At 35.6% G+C, this 22,747-nt stretch overlaps 1 protein-coding gene across 6 annotated transcripts in view; it reads right to left on the reverse strand.

Annotated features, from left to right (window-relative positions):
- The window catches only part of git1 (G protein-coupled receptor kinase interacting ArfGAP 1), a 49,169-nt gene that overhangs the window by 15,880 nt on the left and 10,542 nt on the right, over positions 1–22,747 (reverse strand). For 3 of the 6 annotated variants that reach the window (XR_015509592.1, XM_087284267.1, XM_087284265.1), the window contains exons 4-14: positions 20,259–20,364; positions 19,930–20,016; positions 16,300–16,430; positions 15,310–15,404; positions 14,930–14,972; positions 14,459–14,485; positions 12,707–12,755; positions 9,734–9,806; positions 9,090–9,187; positions 5,571–5,682; positions 5,310–5,437 (exon numbers count right to left, since the gene is read on the reverse strand). Coding sequence is in view for 4 of the 6 variants with exons in the window: in XM_087284267.1 (XP_087140393.1) it covers positions 5,310–5,437; positions 5,571–5,682; positions 9,090–9,187; positions 9,734–9,806; positions 12,707–12,755; positions 14,459–14,485; positions 14,930–14,972; positions 15,310–15,404; positions 16,300–16,430; positions 19,930–20,016; positions 20,259–20,364 (949 nt within the window). In the remaining 2 variants the exon portion in view is untranslated. The remainder of the gene's footprint in view (positions 1–5,309; positions 5,438–5,570; positions 5,683–9,089; positions 9,188–9,733; positions 9,807–12,706; positions 12,756–14,458; positions 14,486–14,929; positions 14,973–15,309; positions 15,405–16,299; positions 16,431–19,929; positions 20,017–20,258; positions 20,365–22,747) is intronic. The other 3 variants (XR_015509593.1, XM_087284268.1, XM_087284266.1) reach the window with 1 other exon arrangement.

A 22,747-nucleotide genomic window follows, 5' to 3' on the forward strand; every position in this document is an offset into this window, starting at 1 on the left:
TTTTTTTACTTGCAGTTATTTTTGTTAGTTTAATTATCATCCTTTACAATAACATTGCTTTAATATGAGATTAACTCCCCATTTATGTGCAGTAAACTGCTGATCTGGGACCTTTAGCCAGGACAGATTATTGTGCATATTTTAGATACATGACAATAGATCTTTTTAAATGTCAAGTTTAAAAAAAAACGAAAGTTTTGTTGAATAAAAAGTACATGTATCCAGCTGTATTTTGCTTGTTTTGACGCATTTAAAATGTGTGGCTAAGAAATAATTATTTCTTTTCAGTGTGGTCAGAGATCATTTTGGTAAATCCTTAATTTTGAGCCCTAAAAAATTCATGTGAAACAAAAACTAATTACAATGCAACACAACCCATTTGCTCATGCACAGTGAGCAAGCTCATACACAATACACTCAAACAGTAAAATGAATGAGGAGGCATGTGGACAACACAACATCTAAATTAAGTCATTTTAGCATGTCAAAGTCACATTTATTCATATAAAATATATTTTCCAAACAACAAAAGTATGCTAAGTAAAGTGGCTAATAATGTTGGAAAACTACTAGCCACAGTGGCTGGTGATCAAAAAAGTTAATGCCAAGGCCTGCATACAACTATTTTTTTAAGTAAATGATTCTCTCATTTTACTTTAATTTCTAAAAAAAAAATCCTGAAGACCAGCCAGAATGCCATAATGTCTGCTGAAAATTACACTTCACAAAGCGTGAATCATCTCAGACTGGTTTCTTGACAATGAGTTCACTGTACTCAAATGGCCTCCACAGTTATAAAGGTAATTCAGTAGCAATACTCGAGAGCTTGCAAATGTAAATGTGAGCACTTGTGATAAGAATATTTGTATGTGTAGGTTGAAATGTACACTTACAGCTCTGATGTGAACAGCTGAAATCCTCGATTTGCACACACACACAACAATCCACACACTTGTGTTTTGAATCGGAAGTTGCAGATTAATAGTTGTGTATTTGTAAAATGTCATTCACAAATACAAAGTGACAGACACACGTGTGCACGGCAAATTTGACTGCATCTTTGCTCTACAACCACAGGTCGGCACTCACAACCTCTCAGATTCGTCAGTACAACTACAAATCTCCCGCGCTCTGACTTTTGCTACACATCTCCCGCGATCTCTGTAGCAGAACTCATCTGTGCACTCGCAGATGCAGAGGCGTGAGCAGCGCGGAGCGGGGGAGGGGCGGGGCTGGTGTAAAGCTGTTTCATTGGCTGAAGCCTGACCAATGAACAATGCCAGCAGCCAACAGGACTGAGGTGCAAAATAATCATTTCCCACGATTATTTTATTATTTAGGGTTTATTTCAACTATTTTCTGAAAAGATTTTTGTTAAATATCATTAATTCTACTGTAATGTACATACCAGTAAAAGAGCAGCAAAGCCAGTTTATTGGCTACAGCCAGCCAATGAGATGGGGCGTTTCTGTTTGTCAGCACACAGGGCAGCTACGTTGTTGGAGGCCTCGAGCAATCAGAGGGTAAGTTATGATTTTTAATAATTATCTATATGTTCAATACTGTTAGCTAAGCTAAGGACTGTGCTGGGTGCTTCTCTTGTGTGTTTTTTAAATAAGAAACAGTTATGAGTTATCTAGGAGCTGCTTTCAATCATGTTATATGGTTCTAAAGATACGATTCAACCCACATGAAATAAGAAGTTGTAATAGTATTTATAGCAAATAATAGTACGTTTTTGAACCATACTAACTATAGTAAACTGTATTATACTGTATATATTGCAGTATCTACAACTTTGTTAATGAATGCAACAGCACACTGTAGTATTAACTAGCATAAACTTTAATAAATTGAAGTATATTTACACACACACACACATTAATAGCAATTAAAAATAACACTAGGCGTTTCAGTTTCTTACAGATCATACCGGTTTTGGTTATTATAACCTGCATCATGTCTATCTATCCATCTATCTATTTACATGTTTGTGTACAGTGTGTCCTTTATATCACTTTTTTAATTATGAACGTTACTAACTATAGGTTATTTCTCAGTTTCCTGTAAGGATGGAGTGACAGGAGAGATCAGCATGTTTCAAGTCGATGAGGAACTCAGAGAAGCTGCATAGCTTGAATAGGATGTTATTTATGCTAAAGATGACATGATGATTCAGCTCATCTACAAACACTTCAAAATGATTCAAATCGTTCAAGAGGAAGCCGACTTAATTTTCTCTTTTTACCTGCCAAGATGACTACAGATTTGAACAAAACACACACTCACCCACACACACAACTTTTATTTTGATAATTGTTTAATGTAGTATTTTTACACTTTACTGTAAGGCAGGGGTGTCAAACTCAGTTCCTGAAGGGCCGTAACCCTGCACGTTTTTAGTTGCAACCCTGCTTCAACACACTTAAGTGAAAGTTTCAAACAAACCTGAAGGACTCAATTAGTTTGATCAGGTGTGTTTAATTAGGGTTAGAACTAAACTTTGCAAAGCTGCAGCCCTCCAGGAACTGAGTTTGACACCTGTTCTGTAAGGGAATGTAATTTGTCAAATAAAATTTACAGTCCAAATAAGTGCAGTGCAAATGTCTAGTTACTTGTATTGAAATATTTCAGGGTTTTTCCTTGTTCATAATGAGATGGAGGTGGTAAATCCAACTTTATCATTACCCAATACCCATCAAATGTTATCTCCTCTTTAATACTTTGCTCAAGCCTTTACTAATGGTCAGAAAGCAGGCCGTTGTGTAAAGCTGGTTGATGCTCGCTGTAATAGAGAGAGATGATGACTGTTCAGCTTATGTTGCTTAACCCTGCAGATGAGATGCTCAAAGTGGACGCTCAGCCGAGCGATGGACACTGTCTCCCTCACCTAGTTGCTCTTCCTTTGAACACACATATCATGTTGAAGGATGCAAGTTGTGGACCTAAATCAGATGTAATGCATGTAGATGTATAAATTAGAAAGAAATGAAACTGCTTTAAAATGTATTAGGTTTTACATATAAATGCGTGTTCTTAACAGATTTGTTTCAACTTGATATTTGCATAATAAATGGCATTAGAATGTTTAGTTTTAAACAGATAGCTATATTTCAATTTTTTCAAATTTAAGCTATATATATATATATATATATATATATATATATATATATATATATATATATATATATATAATATATATATATATATATATATATATATATATATATATATATATATATATATATATATATATATATATATATATATACATATAAGTATACTTCAATTTATTAAAGTTTATGCTAGTTAATACTACAGTGTGCTGTTGCATTCATTAACAAAGTTGTAGATACTGCAATATATACAGTATAATACAGTTTATTATAGCTAGTATGGTTCAAAAACGTACTATTATTTGCTATAAATACTATTACAACTTCTTATTTCATGTGGGTTGAATCGTATCTTTAGAACCATATAACATGATTGAAAGCAGCTCCTAGATAACTCATAACTGTTTCTTATATAAAAAACACACAAGAGAAGCACCCAGCACAGTCCTTAGCTTAGCTAACAGTATTGAACATATAGATAATTATTAAAAATCATAACTTACCCTCTGATTGCTCGAGGCCTCCAACAACGTAGCTGCCCTGTGTGCTGACAAACAGAAACGCCCCATCTCATTGGCTGGCTGTAGCCAATAAACTGGCTTTGCTGCTCTTTTACTGGTATGTACATTACAGTAGAATTAATGATATTTAACAAAAATCTTTTCAGAAAATAGTTGAAATAAACCCTAAATAATAAAATAATCGTGGGAAATGATTATTTTGCACCTCAGTCCTGTTGGCTGCTGGCATTGTTCATTGGTCAGGCTTCAGCCAATGAAACAGCTTTACACCAGCCCCGCCCCTCCCCCGCCCCGCGCTGCTCACGCCTCTGCATCTGCGAGTGCACAGATGAGTTCTGCTACAGAGATCGCGGGAGATGTGTAGCAAAAGTCAGAGCGCGGGAGATTTGTAGTTGTACTGACGAATCTGAGAGGTTGTGAGTGCCGACCTGTGGTTGTAGAGCAAAGATGCAGTCAAATTTGCCGTGCACACGTGTGTCTGTCACTTTGTATTTGTGAATGACATTTTACAAATACACAACTATTAATCTGCAACTTCCGATTCAAAACACAAGTGTGTGGATTGTTGTGTGTGTGTGCAAATCGAGGATTTCAGCTGTTCACATCAGAGCTGTAAGTGTACATTTCAACCTACACATACAAATATTCTTATCACAAGTGCTCACATTTACATTTGCAAGCTCTCGAGTATTGCTACTGAATTACCTTCATACACAGTCACCACATCTCAATCCAATAGAGCACCTTTAGGATGTGGTGGAACAGGTGATTCGCATCATGAACGTGCAGCCAACAAATCTGCAGCAACTGCGCAATGATATCAAATCAATATGGCCCAAAATTTCTAAGGAATACTTCCAGTAACTTGTTGAATCTATTCCACAAAGGATTAAGGCAGATCAAAAGGCAAAAGGGGGTCCAACTCTGTACTAGGAAGGTGTACCTAATAAAGTGGCCGGTGTGTGTATGTTATAAAACGATGAATGGATGGATGGATGGACAGATAGATTTTTTTAAAGTTTAATAATTATTTTGCATAACTGCATAATTGATTAAAATTTAATAACAACGTAAAAATACACTGTGACTAATTACAATAAAGTACATTATTTATGTTACTAAGAATGAGCACTACAAAATATTCCACACAAAAAAAAACGCTCAATTGAGAATGATAAATGCGCAACACCTCAAACAGCAATGCCACCAGAGATGTTCCAGCCAGACACCAACGAATTAGTGGTTTACTTAGTGCTCTCCTACTCTCTGCCATGTCACTTCCTGTGCAGTCCACATGCTCAGACACAGCTTCCTATCTTCAGCCTGCAGAACAATAGCTTCACTGATCACAGCCTTGAAAAGATGATGTCATTCTGCAAATATGAGGCAGGGCTGCTGCTGCTCTTCCAGCGGTGCATGCTGGGACAAGACAACACTGGCTTCTGTACTACTGAATAATATAATCTTTTGCTGGTTCTGCAAAATCAGGATCAATAACTATCAACAATAATTCAAGAAATCAAACATATCAGTGGAGCTGCTGTCGATTCATTATGAAGAACGACAGAAGTTTGGATGGATGAGCACAAATCTTGAAGCCCTCAGACCTATAATCAGGTTTAGGTGGAGCGCAGTGATCATTTTCCCCCTGGTAAACACCCAGTGAGCTCACCTTGGCCCGGTTGTTGCGTTGGGTGTTGTTATTATTCTGTGCGGTCAGCTCGCTGTCTGTGTCTTCATCAGACGCTACGCTGTCATAATCGTGCTGGTCATCGTCCACCTGACTCAGATCCAGCGGGTCTGAAAAACAACAAAACAAAAGATAGCATCATTAATATTGGGAGAAGCAGAGATAGACTCCGCTATATCCATCTGTGCTGAAGCTGTGTTGACGTTCTGCTGTGGTTTAGGAAATGCAATGTGGGTGTCTGACCTGTGGGGCTCGTCAGGCCTTTTCCATGTTGCCGTCGCTTGGCGTCGCTGAGGATGTCGATAATGAGGGTGGCGAATTCCCGCGCATTGAAGCGTGCTAATTTCTGCCGCCCCTAACAATGACAAAAGAAATAAACACAAATGAACTATAATCGAAACATTAAGAGACCACTTGGGAATTCTAAGTTTCTCTGGATTTGGAGTTTTGTATTTAAGTGTTTGACTAAAATGTAAATTTCGTTACTTCTTCTGTGACACTGACTACACTTACAGCACACAGTTCGATTAACTTCATTGCATCACCAAACTATCCACATTTCTTCTTGAGTTTTATGTAATTTCTGGTCTTTCATATTTAATTTGTCGACTTTAACAGCAGTTTGGCACTTTCACTTTCATTTAGAAACATTTCATGCATGCCCCACAAGACAAACAAGATATTGGATGCGAGTATGAACTGCAGAGTGTTGTTTTAAAAGAATTTAATACAGCACACTATATTGGAAAAAAAACCTCCACATTTAATGATGCAGGTGTCTGTGGTCCTTCACTGACTTGGTAGGTGCAGAGAATAGTGTCAAACAGCTGTGGGTGTATAGACTATCCTGTTGCAAAATTTGGCAAAAATCCTACACGACGGTAATAGTTTGACTAAAAAGTTTACAACATGTCTGTACTGCACTACAATAACAGGGCTAAAATCGGCATACTACATATGTCTTATATTAAGATGTCTGTTTAGTTTGATTATGACCTTAATCGGACTGAAGTAATCAAAAATGGCTGTTTACATGGTCGACTCTTAATCAAAGTATTGTCTTAATCATACTAAAACCGGATTATTGGTGTCCATGTAAACGTACTCACTGACAATTAGAGCATTTCATTAGAGCATACGTTTACAGACTTGTTTATTCTCATGTTTAGACCAGCAACATTTTAATTCATTCAATTTAATTAGGAAATTATTACTTGTTGGAATATCCCTGATTTTTAAAATCACAACTTTTTTTTCCATTTTTCTTCAAAATTTAGATTTTCTGACTAAAGGGTATTTCTGAGGGGGAAAAAAGTTCTAAATGACAACCATTCTTTTTTAAAATTTGAAAGAAATGTTAGCAGACCTTTACCGAATAATAATAATAATAAACAACAATAGTAATAAAAATACTTACTCCCAGGGTCATTTATTTCGAAGTTGATATTTAGTCACACTATATTGGTGTTTCGTAATATATATAAAAAAAAAATAAAAATTTATATATATATATATATATATATATATATATATATATATATATATATATATATATATATATATATATTTTACATATATAAATTTTTTTTTTTTTTTTACATTTAACTTAAACCCATACCTAATAAATCTATGAAAACTGAGAAGTAACATTGGTCTTTTGAATCTTTTCTGTAGCTAAACAGATATACATTTTTGCCATTTTGACAAAAATGTTTTATATATATATATATATATATATATATATATATATATATATATATATATATATATAAACATTTTTGTCAAAATAATGTTAAAAAAGTTAATCAAATACAGTTTATTAATACAGTAAAAGTAGTAATATTATGAAATATTGACTTAAAATACACTGATTATAACAATATATATATATATATATATATATATATATATATATATATATATATATATATATATATATATATATATATATATATATATGTGTGTGTTGTTATAATCAGTGTATTTTAAGTCAATATTTCATAATATTACTACTTTTACTGTATTAATAAACTGTATTTGATTAACTAAATTCTCTCCTGATGGGCATACAGGCTTTCTGCAGGTTTCATCAGGTTAAATTTAAGACTTCTTAAAGACTTTAAGACCATTATGAATGAAATATTAGACTTATACAGGGCTAAATGGTAAGGTTTTTTCCCGAATATCCCAGTTGCAAAAGATTTTCACTTGCCCTGTCAAAAACGATTTATATTTTTTGTCAAATAAGTTTTATTGAAGACAAGGAAAGAAAAGGATTCTCTGTTTTACACATTCTGTCCACATATAACATAGGCAAAGCAAAAAAAGGAAAAACAATCTAAAAATCATAATAACAAATAAAAACCCACCCACATAACAAGCCAACTTGTTTACAACGACTTGTTTGAACAACAGAGTATGATGACAAAGCATATTCTGATAAAGATGACATAAAACATTACAGAAGTGATGCAGTATTCCACAAGGTTTTTTTTTTGTGGGAACAGATAAAAGGATTACAAATGTTGTCAAATTGCTCAAGTTTTCTTTAAAAAAAATATCTAATTCACTTAAATGATTATAATTTAATACATTTAATAATACAATAATAATTTAATAGTAAGAAATATAGGTCAGGTCAGTATCTTCAGTGGTATTTAAATGGAGAACTTTTAAACAAATGTTACTATAAGGAATGTAATTAAATGCTATTTTTAAATAAGAAGTTAAAAGTTTTATTGAGTTTATTGGAGATTGTAACGGCCAGATTGGGTAGCTATACACGATTAAAAGGATCAATTGGCTACTCTGGCATAACACTTCACATTATAAACAAGTAAAGTAATAGAGCCTTTAGATTACATAATCTTACCAAGCCTTGCAAAGTGATTGTGATTTCAAAAATAAAAACACCCAGATTAAATTTGTTGATTGTTTTACACTAATGTTTACGTTAAAACCAGAGTGAAACTTAATAAAATGTGTTAACTGCAAAACACTTCACTCATTATACAAAACAGACAAAAACATGAAATAACCAGAGGTTAAAAAAGTGTGAATGCAGCGTAAAATGTTTATGAATGAAAGCCCTTCTGTGGGATTCTGGGTCAGATTATAAAGCGATACTTGCAAATTTGTCAAACAAAGTAGATAGTATTTGAGCACTTAGTTGTTCTCCAACATGTTATTACAGAGGGCGACGTTTTTAAGGCTGAAAAGCACTGCCACATCAACAGCTCAGCGCTCCCACTCTTGACCACTGGGTGTGTGTGAGTGTGTGTCCCTCCGCCCATCATCTCTTTCCATGTCTCAAAACCTCATGTATACGCAAAAGAACAGGAAATTCTCAGCCTGTCCAATCAGCCTGCAGGAAACGTGTCTTCGAACAAACGCACTTAGTGGTCTTGCTGTATAAAAGAACTATTTCAGGCAGTGGCACTGAGAAGGTCAGATGAGGATGCCAATGGAAATGCTGAAAGGGAGGGAGTCTGTGTGCGTCTACAGCAGTTACGCAGCTGGAAAACATACTTTTCATTGGTTTGCCGGCCAAACCTGAGCCTCAGACGTTTGCACAACCACAAAACGTCTATTTTTAGCCCTCCTCCTGCCGCACCACAGATATCATCTCTCCTTTGTGCCTCCATCAAAAACGGGCCCACGTGGAAATGACGTCCCCTTACGCAAGGGGGCAGCAAGAGAGGAATTCTTCCTCCCAAAATGTACTTCCTCTGAGGCTCAGAAATAAGTTGTGTGTGTGTTTACCTGGTTGCGTGTCGCTGAGTATTCAGGATTGACGGGTAAGAATGGGACAGCGCTCCGTTCGGTCACCAGCGTACTGTGGTTCTGAGTTGTCAGCCACACTGAGAAATAGAACGGACACATGTAAACACCACAATTATAAACAAACAGACTCTGAAGTCATGAGGTTTTCAGAAAGCATCTACTCCTCCCGTTAGGATTGTATGTATTTATGTGTGTGTGTGTGTGTGTGTGTGTGTGTGTGTGTGTGCGTGTGCATGTGCATGTGTGTGTGTTTGGACCCCTGCCTTGCTTCCAGCCCTGCTTACCATCAAAATCTCAGCCTGGCATCCCAGCATGCTACCTCTTCTGCTCTACTACCAGGAACGAAAGTTGAAGGAGTGCGAAAGAGAGAGAGGAGGAGGAGAGATCCCTGAGGCACTCCCTCGCTCTCTTTCACCCTCCTTCCATCTCTCCCTCCCTCCCTTCTATACAGACTGACTGCACGGCTAAAGTCCTTCTATAGTCAGTGTTTATAAAGCACACTGATCACTGTGTCTCGTGGGACAGAGATTCATGTCCTCCTCACGCCTTCAGACCGTTCCATAACTACATTAGGAAAAGAGAGAGAGAGCAGGGGAGGCTGGGAAGGGGGTTTTGAGTCTTACCTGCATCATTCTCTCTACGGTCCACTTCATCGTACACGTCCATAGCCAGCTCCTCGAACAAACGATTATTTAACTGTGTCCACACACACACACACACACACACACACACACACACACACACACACACACACACACACACACACACACACACACACACACACACACACACACACACACACACACACACACACACACACACACACACACACACACACACAAACAAACAAACAAACAAACACGTCAGTATGTGACATTAAACTTCAGATAGAAGATGGAAAAAAACAGGGCACACACACACACACACAACAGGAAGACATCGGTGAGAAGACAAAACAAAGCAACATGCTCCAACAAGGTGCTAAATAAAGATTAACGCAAGCAGAGGGAGTTCAAAGCATCTGCTAAATATATCTGCAGAATATCTGAGCTTTTGAAGATTTCATTAAATATATTCGACTCAAGTCGCTCGAGAAGAGAGGATAATCAGGATTCCTGAGAGAAGTCATTATTCTGATCAAAAATGCTGCATGATAAACATAGTCACAGACAGTAAGAAGAACATACAGTTGAAGTCAGAATTATTACCCCCCCCCTAATTATTAGCCCCCTGTTTATTTTTTTCCCCAATTTCTGTTTAACCAAAAGTAGATTTTTATTCAACACATTTCTAAACATAATAGTTTGAGTTACTCATTTCTATTAACTGATTTCTTTTATCTTTGCCATGATGACAGTAAATAATATTTGACTAGATATTTTTCAAGACACTTCTATTCAGCTTAAAGTGACATTTAAAGGCTTAACTAGGTTAATAAGGTTAACTGGGCAGGTTAGGGTAATTAGGCAAGGTATTATATAACAATAGTTTGTTCTGTAGACTATTGAAAAAAATAATAGCTTAAAGGAGCTAATAATTTTGACCTTAAAATGTTTTTTTTTTTAAATTAAAAACTGCTTTTATTTAGCTGAAATAAAACAAAACTTTCTCCAGAAGAAAAATATTATCAGACATACTGTGAAAATTTTCTTAAAAAAAAAATTAAAAGAGGGACGAATAATTTTGACTTCAACTTAATTTAATGTGAGGAGCAAAAAAAATAAATTAATGAAATGTCAGTGTTGTTGGAGTTTCCCAGTGCATTGGTTACAAATATATAGACTGTTAGCTAGTTGGTTAGGAAAAATCTAATGAAAATTCCATTAGTGAACTTTCAAGAGGAAGAATATAAGTCTTTGGCTGTAGTTACAGATGACAGATATTTTTACAAGATTAAATAAAATATTTCAGCAACCAGGTCCATATTCTCTGGACCTATGATTTTCAATTTTAGCATTTCTTTCAAATTTCAGATAATAATGTAGTCATTAAGACATTTCTTTTGACATAAAATACCAAAAGAGGTGTCATGTTTTTAGACATGTTTATATTCATTTATGACAATATCATAGGTATACTTTTTTTTTTGAACAACAATTTTTATTTTTAACATTTTCAAATTGACAAAGATTTCATTTTTTTCAGTTAAGCAAAAAAAAAAAAGAATAAATAAATAAAATATAACAAGAATGATATAAACTCAAAATAACTTAATAAACTTTGAAAAAACAAAAGAAAATTGTAGTAGTAAATAGTTATACTAATATTAAATAATTTAGAAATAACATATTTGTCTAATTTATATACTTTCAATGACCATCAGTTCAACTAAACTCACCATCTAGACTTTCCAAAAAGTCATAAAAAACTTTCCAAATAGACCAAAATATACGAATATGTATACATTATAATTCATATTTATAAAAAAAAAACAATTTTGTAACATTAGAAGCACTGATATTTGGTAGAATAATCCTGAATGTCAATGACAATTTATTATTTATTATTCTTATACATTTAAATTTTCTAAAAAAAAAAAAATAAATAAATAAATAAAATCCTTTAAATGAAAATTGTTTTTAATTAGTAAGAAATGTTACATTAACATTTTTTAAAGTTCACATTTCACTCAACCCCATTTAAAACCCAGTAAATAAACTCAGTAAATCCAGAGAAACTGAAGTGAGTATATTAAGTACATATTAAAAACTAAAAAGAAAAAAAAATAACATTCTCACCTGTAAACGATTATCTCATTTATGAGGGAAGTTAAATATTTGTGTTTTTTACAACCAAAGGCTGTGCACACTTAAGAATATTGGAAAAGTCATAGATTTTTTATTGTGAGTGACGACACAAACTGACCATTCAAGACGTGTTGATGTGTTTGCAGTGGTCAAGTGTGAAATCAGTGTACAAATATAGATCTATCTTTCCTATTCTAATGGCATCAGTTTGAAAGCTTTCACAGAACATTGTTATCAACTCACCATTAAAATCAAGCCAACCTTTATTTCATCTCATTAAATATTTCGTTTAACATATTCTTAGTATATAGGCATATTGTAAAGCTATTATATATTAGTGTACATAATATATACAGTGCTCAGCATAAATTAGAACACTCCAATTTAAGAATGAATATCTACGTCTCAGTAAATATAGACAATATATGTTGATGCAATTGAACAAAACAGTTTTATTAAACAGATATATTTTATTAAAATAATATTTAGTCACCAAACATCCTTAGAAATTAAAAAATAATACAATTAAATTCAAGCTAAATATTGCAAAAAAAACTACAATTTTTTTTTTATTTGTATTTTATATTTTTTTCTAGCATATAAATTTGGGAGTACAAATTTTTGGATAGATGAATATATGTGTATTTATACACACACACATTTATTTATTTATATATAAATTACAATACAAGTTCACCTGAACATATGTGCTAGCATTTGGAAAAAAAAACAAAGAATCATTTAGGAATGAACCACACATTTTATCACTTGTTGCTTTGGGTTGCGCCAGTCTAACAAAATCTAATCCCTAAAATTCTCTGTAGCAGCTCATCAACCTGCATCACTCACCGCTTGGAGCTTCTTCTTGGCTGCCTTGGCCAGTTCAGAGAGGTCCAGGCTACACAAAGACAAAGACACAGACACAGGAGTAAAAGGATGCTGGAGACATGCGGACAGAGAAAGATGAGGAGAGAGGAAAGGAGACATGTGGGAAGAACGAGCTGGATGAATTAATGGATTGATGAATTGATGAATGTATGGATAGATGGGGTGGGACATGGGTAGCCGAAAAACATGAGGAGGAACAGGAGGGTTCTAAACGGGACAAATATATTTTACTTGATATAATTTGTTAGAAATCCACTGGCTTTTAATGCTCCAATGTTATGAAATAAATGTGGAAAAGAGTGGAAATACTATAGTAACCCTGTCTACTTAACTTTATCCAACAGCTTGTGTGGCCTCAGCTAATTTGTTTCTAAATAATTATATATACTAAATTGTGCATAATAAGAGAAATAAAATACCTTGTATATAGGTAAGAAAACATAAACCATTTTGATTTTTATTTGACAGTAAGGGTATGTTCACACTTTTAGTTCAGTTCACTTGGTTCTTGTGATTAAGCCCAATTTTGTTTTTAATAAATAAAGTAATGGTTAATTTAGCTTTCATACCTGATTTAATGATATGATGATCATAATTAGCTTATCATGTCATGACTTTTAAGACCAAACTTAAAAAACTACAAATACATTAATAAAATGGTTCTCTCCGTGTTCATGTGGGTTCATGTGGCTGGAAGGGCATCTGCTGTGCAAAACAAATGCTGGATAAGCTGGCGATTTATTCCGCTGTGGTAACTCCTGATTTAATAAAGGGACTAAGCCCAATGAAAATGAATGAATGAATGAATGAAAAATGGAACTTTTAAGATGTATTTTTTGCCATTTGAGTTTACTAAACATTCAAACAGCAATACTACTGTAATGGCCACATGTGTTTATGTGCGTACATTATTAGGCTTATGAGGATATCAGATTTTCTTGTTGCGATTAATTGCTGAAACTTATATCACAGCATTGCCCCAAGATGTTTAATAACACTTTATTGATATATAGTATACAACCAAGCACATGTTGTTCATTAGAAGCAGGTAATGAAGTATTAACCATTTACCTGTCTACGCAAAATGCGAGCAGGCTTCTGTGGCTCCGCTCAGGCTCTTCTTTTTTTCACTTGTTTGGTCACCAGCGATCGTTGGGACAATGTGCGAACAAAATGGCGATGATTGGCCACGCCTACTTGTAGCTTTATTTGCGCTCTTCAGAAACCTATGGGTGACGTCATGGATACTACGTCCATATCTTTTACAGTCTATGATATCGACATACATCTATCATACATGATATTATTGGAGTTGTGAGAACTCTTGAAGATTGTGAAAAGATGTAAAAACCGCATCAGGAATTCCTCAACAGATGTAGACCAGCTGCAAGCAGATGACATTTTAAACAGCTGCACTGAACTTTAAGTTTAAATGTAAAAACAAAACAAACAAAAATAGGTATGCTTGAGTTTGTTACTTTAATACAGTGACATAAGGTCCTTTTTTGCCTTATAGCTCATGGTTTTGCTAATTTTCACTACACTGAACATCGCAAGTGTGAACATACCCTTAAAAATCACATGATATTGTGCAAATCTCCAACTCCTGCCTCATCTCTCCAGATACCCACATCCAGATGAAGTCCATGTGAGAAAGAAAGTGAGCAGAGTTTATGAAGAGGGGGATGAAAAGAGAGAGAAGGAGAGAGATACCTCTGCGTCGGGCACTTAGGGCGAGCTCTGCCTCCAAAAGCGCAGCAAGATGGAGAGAACAGAAAACGAGTGAGCGAGACCGAAAAGTGGGCAGAAGACAGTAAGATAGAGGGAGAAAGAAAAGGGACAGACCCCGTATCAACATTCCTTCTGGACAGGTCAGTAAAGTTCATTCAGATATGGTGCATTTGAGCTTGTCAGCCTTTCAGGTTAAGGGCACGCTGTGTCCTAATGTAATCTGATTAACCGTGTAGCACAACCTGCTGGCCAGCACACTCAAATACACCCGCTGTCAACTTATCTTAACACTCTATCTACCCTATACGGGCAGTGCTTAGGAAAAGACTTGAGGGAGGATATCATGCATGGTGACAGGTAATAAACAAAACTGCACTGATGCTTCTCAATATGTATAGACAGTATTATTTCTATTATGAGTCAGACACATACAAAAACACTCAAACAATGTACCTGTCTGCCATCTGAGGGATGATATAATGACCATTCTTATGATCTGCAAAAACACAGACACAAGAAAAACAATGTAGAAGTTTTCATCCTCATTTCAAGAGGACAGACTGCTTATTTTACACCACGCACAAACAGGACATGCTGATTTTGATGCCCAAATTAACAGGTTGCAGTATTCACACTGCAAGTGTAAACCTCACAGCAGAAGCTTAGGTGTAATGTGTGTTTCAGCGCTGAGCCTATTTTTATGTGGAATCTGCACTGAATTTGGTTGGTTGAAAATGCATTAGAAACTTATCCATTCTCTGCAATCTGGATTTTTTTAAAGAAGGTCCATACACTGATTTATCACCATTATTAAAGAAATATTGAATACTCACCTGGGCGACGTCCACACAGGTAGAAGGCCAGTCTGTCCGTGAGCTCATACTGACACTCCACCAAGCGTTCGGCCAACTCCACGTGACCCGCTTGCCTGCAAGCATAAAGTCACATCACACACTATATAAAAATAATACATTTACACACACACTATCATACAAAGGTTTAAAGTGAGGAAGACTGTAAGGTAATTTTTTTGTTGCTTTTTGAACAGAGTAGAATGTTCCAATCTTAAACAACTTACGGTAATGCTACTGACTTAATATAACATTTACAATAGCATGGAGTGATGGATCTATGGAAGTATAGATGAATGGAAGTGTGAAAGTATGAATGGATGGAAGTATTGACGTGTGAAAGTTTGAATGGATGGACGGATCATGGAAGTATGGATGAATGGATGGATGGAAAATAGATAAATGGAAGTATGAATGGATGGAAGTATGGATAAATGGATAGATGGAATTATGGAGGTAAGGGTGAATGGAAGTGGTAATGTAAGGATGGATGACAGGATGGCAATATGGATGGATGGCAGTATGAAAGAATAGCAGTATGGATGAAAGGAAGTATGGATAGATGGAAGCATGGATGAATGGAAGCGTGAAAGTATGGATGGAAGCATGGAAGTATGGATGAATGAAAGTGTAAAAGTATAGATGAATGGAAGTGTGAAAGTATAGATGAATGAAAGTGTAAAAGTATAGATGAATGGAAGTGTGAAAGTATGGATGGATGGAAGCATGAATGAATGGAAGTATGGATGGCAGTATAGATGGATGGAAGTGTAAAAGCATGGATGGAAGGAAGTATGGATGAATGGAAGTATGTATGGATGAATGGAAGGATGAAAGTATGGATGGATGAAGCAAAGATGCATGGAGGTATGGATAAAAGTTTTGAAGTATGGATGGAAGGATAGAAGTTTGGACAAACAGAGAGGAGGAATGGCTCAACAGAGAGACAGTAGATGAATGGAAGGCCTTTACCGTGCATAGTCTATGGGTGTTCGGCCATTGATATCTGGAGCTCCCGGATCCGCTCCATACACAACCAGCAGCTCAGCCTGGAGAACCTGTCCCGCTTTGGCAGCCACATGGAGAGGGGTTGTGCCCTTTTCCTGTGGAGGCAACATCAAGGGTGTGAGTGATAGGCATGGGACGATAACCGTTTTCAAGGTATACCGCGGTTTAGAAAAGTCAAGGTTTTAAAAACGCCAACATTTTCAGTACTACCATTCTTAATGTATGTGTAATATTTTTTTTACATTTTTGTTTCTTAGGACAACAGTATCTCCAGCAGAAAAGATATCTAAAGGTGTCGTTTTAAACTGTAAAGAAATCTATGTTTTTGAAACTAATGAAGACATCAGAAGTCAAAGATTCATTTGAAATATTTAGTCTGACATGTTTACTGCTCCAAAATATTATAAATCTTTCACAAAGGTGAAAAAGTTGTTGTTTCTTACCCAGACATTTAAAAAGAATATATTTTAGAGCAGTGATCACAATACCATGATACCGTAAAACCGTGATAATTTTATCCAAGGTTTTCATACCATCAGAATCTCTCTACAGCCACTGTTCAATCAGCTGATTTCATAGTCAGTCTACACGTCTACATTTCAGATCCACCGTTTCAGAAAATAAGAGCTTTAACACCAGGTTGTTAGAGGAAGTCAGTAATAGGAACTGACCATCAGGTCGGTCCCTCAAGAAATATATCTTCTCTGGGCATTTTCATGTTTGTATTTACACGGTCACTAGAAACTCTTAAGTGATGCTTGTCGACCAACAGCAACATCAAGAGCAGCAGCCAATAAAAGCAATAACTGGATGATGGAAGATACTGTTCAAAGTTGTGTTTTAGTTGTGTGGTTTGTGAGTTTGTGATAGATACACGAGTTGTGATTTAAAGAGCAGAAAAGAGGGCTGTGAAATTAAATCTCCAACTAAAAAAACTACATATCATCAAGTCTGAGAAAAGAACACCTTTAAAGCAATGCTGCACACAGGTAAAACATTAGCTTTTTATGTTAATGTCTAAAATACAGTGTTAATTGTTTTGTATAGAATGCCTTCAATCAATCAATACATATTTACGCTTCTGTACTAGTTTCTGTTGGGCTGAGTTAGATCTTACCCTAAAGTATGACCTAATTTAGTCATTCTTATAACGAAAGGTGTTCCCATTTCTTGTGGTGCCAATAGTTCTAGGAACTAAGAAAATGTTTATCCTATGCAAAACCCTTTAATATAGTGAGCATATAGACTGTTTGTCTTTTAATAACCTTAAGTTAAATCAAGTCAGCTTTAATAACATAGATCTTTATGCAAAACATATAGTCCCAAAGCAGCTTGAAGCTTTACGGTAATATTGTACATTCTAAAGTAACAGAATAAATGCAAACATCAAATATAGTCAATCAAGCATGTTTTGTAAAACATGTTAAAAAAAGAAAAACAAGTCTAAAAAGACATTTGATATTATTACAAAAGAAAACTAGAAATATTTTGGTTTGGAAAGGATGTAGGATATCAAATCGGATGTTATAAACAAGTGGATACAAAAAGATAACAATGCAGTGCTGTTTACCATCTGAGTGACTATTGTAGTTCATATTAACAGCCTGAATTCACTGTTATTTTTAGCTTGCAGTTTCTGTCTTACTAATTTTGAAGGAGTTATGTTCTAAAAATAGCCCGCAATAGGCGAAATCCGAAATAGTCAGCTTTATTTTTTACAATTATTATAGACGTTTTAAGGCTGTAAAACCCCTCACTGCCCACTTTATACACTTTTCTCAGACAGGTATTAACATTTTTACACTTTTCTCTCTTGATTAAACGCTCTCAAAGTTCAAACCTTCATAGAAAAATAATTCCAGTATTATGAAATGAACCCAAAGATTAAAGCCATTTGATCTTCACTTATTTCCTTTAACATGTTCAAAAGTTCAACTTTTTGTGCAATGGTTAGCCTCTTCCTCTGCCTTTTGGGTGTTACTGCAGGTGCCTTTGACGGTGTAGAATGTTTCATCAACAATGTGGAGAGAAAACTTGCAAACATAAAATACAGCACTTCAGAGTCACTGCTAGCGATCATAGATTTATGTAGTTTTGACAAGCTGAACATATTCTGTACTGTATAAGTGACACGGCACGGAGGAGATTGATTGACAATGGTCTACAGTGGAGATTCTCAATGGTTCACTAGTGGGCCTTAGCGATCCTGCAGGTGGGCCGTTAGATTAAAATTAACTTAAATATTATTCTATAATTATTTGATTTCATGATTAAATTTGTCATATTAAAATTATAGTAGTAATGGAATTTCCCGTTTTCTGTGATTGAACAGGGTAATTCGGATTCAAAAACAGCCACACTGATAATTACAGACATAACTGTGGCTTAAACTTCCAACCTCTGCGCGTCAACTGGGACTACTTTCTCAGTTGTATAAGCAAACAGTTAAGGTAATGATGATTAGAATTATAATAACTAGCTTGCACATGCTTCACATCTGTGACTCGTACTTTATCAGAGTCGCACAAGTCCATTGATTCAGAAACTATGCTTTGTGTGAACACACTAATTAACAGCTTGTCCGTACAGAACAATGATGTCCAGCTACAAACCAAACCACCTTTAGATCAATGAGTTTCAATAGATTTAAACGGTTTTTACTGTATTTTACTATTAGGCTTAGGGTTAGTTTGTTTATTTTAATAGATATAGATAGATTATTTATTATAACACAGTTAAAGTCAGAGCAAGGAAATTTTCACAGTATGTCTTATAAAAAAAATTCTTTTGGAGAGTCTTATTTATTTTATTTCGCTGGAATAAAAGCAGTTTTTTTTTATTTTTAAAGAACATTTTAAGGTAAAAATTATTAACCCCTTTAAGCTATATATTTCTTTAGTCTACAGAACAAACCATTGGTACACAATAACTTGCCTAATTACCCTAACCTGCCCAGTTAATCTAATTAAACTAGTTCAACCATTAAATGTCACTTTAAGCTGTATAGAAGTGTCTTGAAAAATATCTGGTAAAATAATATTTACTGTCATCATGGCAAAGATAAAACAAAACAGTTATTAGAAATCAGTTAAAACAATTTTGTTTAGAAATGTGTTGAAAAAAATCTGTCCATTAAACAGACATTGGGAAAAAATGTATATATATATATTTTATTTTATTTTTTTCCCCCCAAAGCCAATCAGGACCCAGTACACAATGCGCTTTAAAAAAAATTGTCAAATTGCACAAAAAAAATAAAAAATCAGAGAAATTGTGAGGCTGCCAAAAGTGAACCATGTTAGAGTGAAGGACCACTCTATTTGTTAAACATTTTTTAATAAATATATATAACATAAAATAATTATAAATAATAATAATAGTAAATAATAAAAATGTTTATTAATACATAGAACAAATTCCTGTTTCTTTTATTCTGAATATCCATGAAACATTTTCATGGCCTCAGATTTATGCAATAAAGCTCTAAATCAGTAACAGAAACATATATTCTCTCCTTTTATCTAGTATTAATGGTCATATCTGCTTTCGTTTTGATGTAGAACACCTGACAGAACAAAAGACGACTGATCTTACCGGGTGGAAGAAGTTGGCTTGTGCCCCCAGTGACAGCAGCCGTAAACATGTCTCCAGACTTCCTGTCCGCACACTTGAGTGCAGTTGCTGCAGGCAAGAACAGGAGAATAAGCGAGTATGTGAGAGAGACCCAGCATGAAAGAGATCCTCTCATTAGGGCCGTTCAATAGCACTGAGGAAGGCACATTTATTCACTAGCGGGGTGTCATTTTAAGGGCCCTCCTGCAAGGGCACAGACAGTGGGGAGCAGAAAGAGGCCGTGAGGAAAGACAGAATGACAGTAAAAGGGAAAAGACTGAGATAAACAGTGCCTTGTGTGATGGTCTCACCTTGCTAAGGTCCTTAGTAGTGACTCCGTCGTCATCACGACAGGGCAACTTATGGACAAAGGCTAACATCTGGTACTTGGCGCGAATGAACTCTGACTTTGTGGGGCTGCAGGGTGAAGAGTGCAGAAATAAGAGGAGAACAAAGTCAATATTAATAAATTAACATAAAAAGGGACTCATACTCAATAATAGTCCTATCCACATCAATGTAATCACGACTGCTTATTTAAAACTACTGGACTCTACTCTGATGGAAGTGAAACTCTTGAGCTGGAAAATTACACACACACAGATAATGGACACATTCACACACCAACAGATAGATGCATATGTACTTACACTATTTTGCTGCACAATCAAACTCCCTTTGAGAGGTCAAATTGAAGACCTTTTTATTAGAGGTGCAGTGAAGATGAGACAGGAAATGGGCAATTTTTCATCACTCACTATGATGTGTTTAGAGTGTTCTAGAATCTGTGTTGATATGGACCTCACCTGCTGATACTTTTAAAAACGCTCTGATACTGATGACTAGGGCTGGGCGATTAATTGAAATGTAATCGAAATCGACATTCAGAACATAAAATCGTTTACAGGTGAATTTTTTAACTGCTTTCCCTGCGGCATGTGGAGTCACGTGACTCATGCTTCTTTTGCTCCATTACTTCTGCGTCGAGCGTATGGTCCAGAGCAGCCTATGTGCAGTCACATACACACGCACCACTCAAAAATGTAACTACAAGTCACGACGACGCATAGTGCAAGCTCTTGTATTGGTTGGTTTGGTATCGCGACGAGCGTGGATGACGCAGAGAGCAGCGAGCCAGTTGGAGCGACTTTACATTAAAATATTTGTTTACAGAAGATGCAAGAAACACATCACCTATAATATCATCATTATTATTATTATTATTATTATCATTATTGTTGTTATTTTATTTAGAAGAAATACTGCTTATTTTCTACTTTTAATATGAAAAACATTGAAAAAATAATTATTCATATATATATATATATATATATATATATATATATATATATATATATATATATATATATATATATATATGTATGTGTAAATATATATATATATATATATATATATATGTGTGTGTGTGTGTGTGTGTGTGTGTGTGTGTGTGTGTGTGTATATATATATATATATATATATATATATATATATAGGCAACGCAGTGCTGCAGTAGGTAGTGCTATTGCCTCACAGCAAGAAGGTCGCTGGTTCGTGCCTCGGCTGGGTCAGTTGGCGTTTCTGTGTAGAGTTTGCATGTTCTCCCTGCGTTTGTGTGGGTTTCCTTTGGGTGCTCGGGTTTTCCCCACAGTTCAAAGGCATGCCGTACAGGTCAATTGGGTACTAGGCTCAATTGTCCGTAGTGTATGAGAGTGAATGAGTGTGTTTGGATGTTTCCCAGAAATAGGTTGCAGCTGGAAGGGTATTCGCTGCGTAACAACATATGCTGGATAAGCTGGCGAAAAGAAAGAAAAAACTGTTTAATTAATCGAGATTTTGATTTTAGGCTAGATCACCCAACCCTACTGATGACCAGGATGTACTTTTTAATCAGGTGGACTAAGATATATTTTTTTAATCAGCATTTTATTATTATGTCATTGCTGTGGTAGTGTAAAAATGACTCTCTCTCCTCCTTTTAGCTTCCAGAGCTCCTTTATGAGACTCGAGGCAGGTGACGCGTCCAGGTGCCCCTGATTATCTCACTTACGCCACCCGCCTCGTACGCCCTCACGGCTCTCACCCCCACTTCACTCGCCACAGCTCATTTTCAAAATATATGCACATCTTGGTCTTTCCATTTAAGCATTTTTTTATGTGATAAGGCAAAATGTGCCTAAAAATATGTGGATGGAAACATGGCTACTAGGGATGCCACGGTTCTCAATATAATATTGAACCGTTCGGTACGACCTCCATGGTTCAATACGCGCTTGTGAATTGCGGTTTTCTCCGTTTTGCATTTAAACAATTTATGTGCATTTTATATCTCACCGAATTGACTGTGTGTGCCTGTAAGTCCATGAGCTGAGACGAGGAAACTCCTCCCCACGAGTAAACATCCAATCACTATGCCTAAAGTTAGAGGGCACTTGACATTACACTGAAAGGCACGCACAACTCTCACCGTGAGATGTTTTCTACTGCATGCGCCCGGACAGAGGCAAGCGCGTTGCTCCACTTGTACGGGCATATTGTCATTCTTACATTAAAATAACAAACTTGCATCAGCGACAGTGGTGTAGTGGTTAGTGCGTCGATACATGCACTCCGGTGCTCGCGGCGACCTGGGTTCGATTCCGCCTCGCAGTCCTATGACGATCCTTCCCCTCTCTCTGCTCCCCATGCTTTCCTGACAATTCTCTCTACTGTCCTATCAAAAATAAAGGTGAAAACCCTCGAAAAAATAATATTAAAAAAAAAAGAAATAAACTTGCAAGCGTAAAAGACGTGATATGGA

This window comes from Danio rerio, chromosome 15, assembly GCF_052040795.2.
Source record: "Danio rerio strain M-AB ecotype USA chromosome 15, GRCz13ab, whole genome shotgun sequence".
NCBI classification, from domain to species: Eukaryota; Metazoa; Chordata; class Actinopteri; order Cypriniformes; family Danionidae; genus Danio; species Danio rerio.